Source organism: Vespa velutina, chromosome 8, assembly GCF_912470025.1.
Source record: "Vespa velutina chromosome 8, iVesVel2.1, whole genome shotgun sequence".
NCBI classification, from domain to species: Eukaryota; Metazoa; Arthropoda; class Insecta; order Hymenoptera; family Vespidae; genus Vespa; species Vespa velutina.
The window spans coordinates 3063368-3068367 of NC_062195.1; the positions used below are offsets into that span (position 1 = coordinate 3063368).

General features: G+C 36.5%; 1 protein-coding gene across 21 annotated transcripts in view; it reads right to left on the reverse strand.

Moving 5' to 3' along the window:
* LOC124951361 overlaps positions 1-5000 on the reverse strand; it is a 166955-nt gene that overhangs the window by 75416 nt on the left and 86539 nt on the right. For all 21 annotated transcript variants that reach the window (XM_047499674.1, XM_047499670.1, XM_047499669.1 and 18 more), the window contains one exon: positions 3007-3123. In XM_047499674.1, the coding sequence (XP_047355630.1) occupies positions 3007-3123 (117 nt within the window). The remainder of the gene's footprint in view (positions 1-3006; positions 3124-5000) is intronic.

Here is a 5000-nt window from a genome sequence, read left to right on the forward strand (position 1 = left end):
GCCCTCCTTCTTTTTTCCACTTCCCCTCTTCGTTCTACGGATCCTCTCTCTCTCTCTCTCTCTCTCTCTCTCTTTTTCTCTTTCTCTCTCGATCCCCTGCCAACGAACGAAATCTCTGACTCTCAATTTTGCGATTTACACAAAACCGAGGATTTCAGTACTTTCATCCTTTCGCTCGTTTTCACATATTTTCGATCATATTGCCGTTGGCGAACAAATGCGTCCAAATATATACTTGTATATAATTGTATTACATTTATATATTTTCGTAGATAGGTTAAATACCTTCGATAGATTATTGTAATTTATAGAGACGTTTGGTTTGGCCACCTGGTGGGCCCATAGGTTTCTGTTTTGCAATAATCTTCCGGTCTGCTTTGATAATTAGTACCGCACACGACAGTACCGCACACAAGTTGATAGGCATTAGTCGATAATCGTATTTCAAACGGTTGTCCAATAGTTGAACGACGAAATTAAAATCCAATCGGTCCGGGTCGGCTCGATCGGCTTGATCGTCCTGATGGTTAACGATCGCGATATAATCTACGAAATCTAATTTTACCAGGAAATTGATAGACGTGGTCGTTTGTGCGTGCAACCTAGTACGCGACATACACCCTCGACCACAAACCCGACGAACGTAAATATCCAATCAAACTGATTATTTATTTCAATTATGCTATATTTCCCGCGTTAAAGGAAATAATTTCAGTTCTTGCGTTCGTTGAAATTAAAACATATACCGTATTCCAACGTTATGTTTTCGATTTCATTTTACATTAATATTGTTATAAATTTATTGTTTTAAAAGAAATGAAAAGCGATTGTTCGAGTGGAAATTTCTATATATTATATCGAATTGAAAATATAATTAAAGCAGGATTTAGGTTTTACGTTACAGTACGTATTGGTAGAAAATCTTCCTTTTGAAATGGGCTTTTCGGTTTGGCCAAACGTTTGTTTCGGAGGTACAACCACGAAACGTCTAGAACAAACGTTCGTTCAACGGACAAAATTGAGTTATCGCTTTCCGACCTGTAACTTCCGTCTGTTTTGAATCGCTAACTAGACCGGGTCCGTTTTCGAGATGCCCGAGTAGTCTGGCATGAAGACGCGCAAGGAAATAATGGATGTTTTATGTATGCAGTCACGTTGTACGGTAACGATACGGATATAAATATTTAATGAGAGAATCGTAGTAATAAAATGTGATACCATGGATAAGAACATCCTTGTCTTGATTATCCATGCTTTTTTCGAAATTCAATTAAGAAATCTAGATAAGAGACAACGTGTATTTTATATTTTATTTATCCGATTGAAAAAATACTCTTATTTTTTTTTCCTTATCCCGACTTCTCTCTCTCTCTCTCTCTCTCTCTCTCTCTCTGTGTGTGTGTGTGTGTGCGTGTGTATGTTTGTTTTTTTTTTTTCCGATAGAAATATTCGCCATTCGCAATTATTCCGATATTTCTTTTTTTTTTTTTTTTTCATTTACGAATCGAAGAAATAGATCGTCCACATTAGTTTTCTCGCGTGACCAATAAAAATCGGGAAATACAATCAACAATAATCCTCATTGAAATTCGGAGACATCGATCTAATTTCCAGAGTACGTTTTCTCTCTTAGTTCTAAGACCGGCGCACGAGCGCGTATCGATGAATGTTTACTTTACCTTCGGAGGTAAATTAATTTATATGCAAATTAAGGTTCACAAAGTGGCGAGACGCATTGCGTTACAACAGTCCGGATGATAGGAAGCAATTAGTTACATAATTGGTATTTGAAAGGACAAGTATTCGGCACGTACTTTCAATGAGGGGGCCCTCACTCATTAGCGCCGTAAAAATATTTTAGATTTTATTCGTAAATTCCCTACGCGAATTACGAATAGATAGGTGTGCTAATTTTTTTTTTTTTTTTCTTTTTTCTGTTTCTTTTTCTTCTCTTTTTTCTTTTCGCCAGTAGTGGTGGAACTACAGGAAAAGAAAAAAAAAAAAGAAGTAATATTTCTTTATTTAACTCTAACGAATGACTTATCGACGTTTCTACACTTAGTTTCAATGGATCTGATAAGAAGAGTCAGGGTTGCGAGAAGCACTTAACTTGGAACGTGACTCTATTTCTTAATGGGCTTGAAATTCTATCTCTTTTTCTTTGTCAGCCAATCTATCCTCCCTCAACATTAGATCTAAGAATGTAGGCCTATATATGGCAAGGGTTATCTCTTCATAAAGTCGAGATTATTATGATGAATTTGTCGAATAATTCTATTTTTCCCTTTTCTTCTTTATCTTTTACTTTTTTTCTCTTTCATTTACAATTAATAACCATTAACAACGATATCGATTATTATACTCGATCGATGGAAAATCAAATTTATTATAAATTCATATTGACGACAATATTTAAATAGTTATTTAAATGGTTCAGATGGATATAAATGTTTTCGTTTTTTTTTTTTTTTTTTTCTTTATAAATATCGAACGTAATCTATATAAATGACAAAGAGATTTTTTTTGTCTCTTTTTTTTCCTTTTTTCACCGGGAAACAATAAATGTTTGCACTCGTGAAACGTATTTTACATTAATGTTCCCGTTCGACTACATCGATTAATACCAATTAGAAGGACTGCTCCTTTAACACTATTTCCATTCCTACTAATCGCACTGGATCCATTTAGGATCTGAGGGAAGAGCACGAGAGCGAGTGAGAGAAAGAGAAAGAGAGAGATAGATAGATAGAGAGAGAGGATGAAATGAAAAGCGGCTCGTACGGGAATCAAGAATGGTCGAGTTGGCGAGTTAGCGAGACAGCGAACGGTCTACGTTGAAATACTGGAAACGCGACAATACAGGGTTGAAGCTAAAAGGTGTACCAGAGCGGCAAATATAGGTAGATACGTATGTGTCTGTCCTTTAAATGCATACGTATGTGTTTGTCTCTAAACGCATATATATCTACATACATATGCGTGTTTATGTGTGTGTGTGTTACTCACTGCATGTGAAGGGTCGCGACCGGCTTGTCGGAAAAGAGGACGACCGGTCGGTCGAATCGTTTGTTGCGACCGCAGACTCGAGCTCCACCCTCGAATTGAAGCCAGCCACCCTGGCACCTGCAACAAAAAGACGATTTTCACTGTAACCAGCCATTACTCTCGCAAGAAAAAAGTAACCTCTTTGGCTACCATTTGTTAATTAATTTCGTTCGATCATCTATTCACGTAAATTATTATTTTAACATTTAATGATATTTCTATTTTAGTTAAATGTAATTATTTATTTTAATAATACACACGACAATATTTTCTATTCCTTATAATACTTTCTCGATTTCTCTTTGTCTCTTTTCAACATAAGAAGAAATCAATTATTTAATCGTATTCTAATTCTCCTTTAACCTTTCCATCATGCCATTATACCTTGCGTGCGTCCAATTAATAATTTAGATCGAATTGGTAAACGACGAAAAGCTTTGAGAAAAGCTTTAGGGAAAATGGTTAATTAATGCAAAAACGTTGCTTCGCGTTTTAAAAGCGATGAATTAAACAACGTACTATCGATTATCGCGGAGTTCCAAACGATGCACGCTGCTGTTGTATTAAGCGCTTAAAGAATAAATATGGTTGCAAGTATATTCGTTGGTTACATCTATAACACCTTCATCGGATGCATCATATCAATAATAACAATATATTATCTTTCTTTCTATCTCTCTCTCTCTCTCTCTCTCTCTCTCTCTCTCTCTCTCTCTTTCTCTCTCTCTTTCTTTTTTTTTCTTTGCTTTGTAATTCTGCTTTTACTATCACCATTATTACTGGCACCACTATTACAACGAAATCTCGTTTCAATAAGACACGAAGGGTTAGAATTTAAAGTGCGATATTACACCACTACTATCTCGCCAGGATCACTATGATCGTTATATAAGGGTACTAAAATAAACGACGTCCCGTCTATTCCGAACGGAGGAAGAAATTTCATAGTAACCTCTTCAGGCGCCATTTTGAAAAGAGGTTACTCGGTTAATTGTTAGACGATCTGCCTGGTGAAAAGTCGTTATTACGGGTAACGTTTTCTCTGTGGAAGTGCAAGGAAAATTTTCTGTTAGGATGCATGTACTCTCTCTCTCTCTTTCTTTCTCTCTCTTTCTCTCTCTCTCTCTCTTTGCTTATGGTAGGAAAACGATTATCGACGAGGGTTAGAACCGAAATTGCTTCTTCGTTTACGCTGAGCCAACTTCAAAGGACTTGTTTTACTATAGCATGGAAAAGGGAAAAGGGAATGATGGTTAACTGTGCTAAAAGTGAAAGAGAGAGAGAGAGAAAGAGAGAGAAAGAGAGAGAGAGAATAATAGAGGGTGAAAGAGAATGATAGAAGATGGAAGAGAAAATGATACAGAGGGGAAGAGAATGGTGATAGGTATTTCGAAAGTGCGGTAACACGAGTCGGTAATACGCAACGGGGGAATCATACTGATTCAATCAGTTCCGTCATCTCGCTTTTGCTCTTCCAAAAGGGAAATACCGTAACATTCCATAACACGCTTCGTCGATTATTATCCGTCAAGATTTCGTGAAATATCGCGCCGGAAACGACCCTCCTTCCAATTTAAGGAAATCCAAGCTCGACCCCATGTCACGCGAGATCAAGGTTATCTTTTAATCTCTAATCAATATAACGAAGATTACATACATACATATATTATTTCATTCATTAAAATCCTATCATCTGTATTCTTAATTTAATCTTTAACTCACCTCTTATTTCCATTCACCAAAAATAGAAATTTATTTGACCGATTCGAAATGTCGACGATTCCTTTCATAGTTACTTAACACTTTAATAAAGAACTTTCGTGATTTAGCGATAAAGATTTCTTTCATTAATGGGATTTGATTCCTTAAAGAACGTGTCGCGAAAGCAAATGGGTCTTGTCCACCTCCCTTCTCTCCTCTCCTCCTCCTCCTCCCTCGTCACTCTCTCTTTTTCT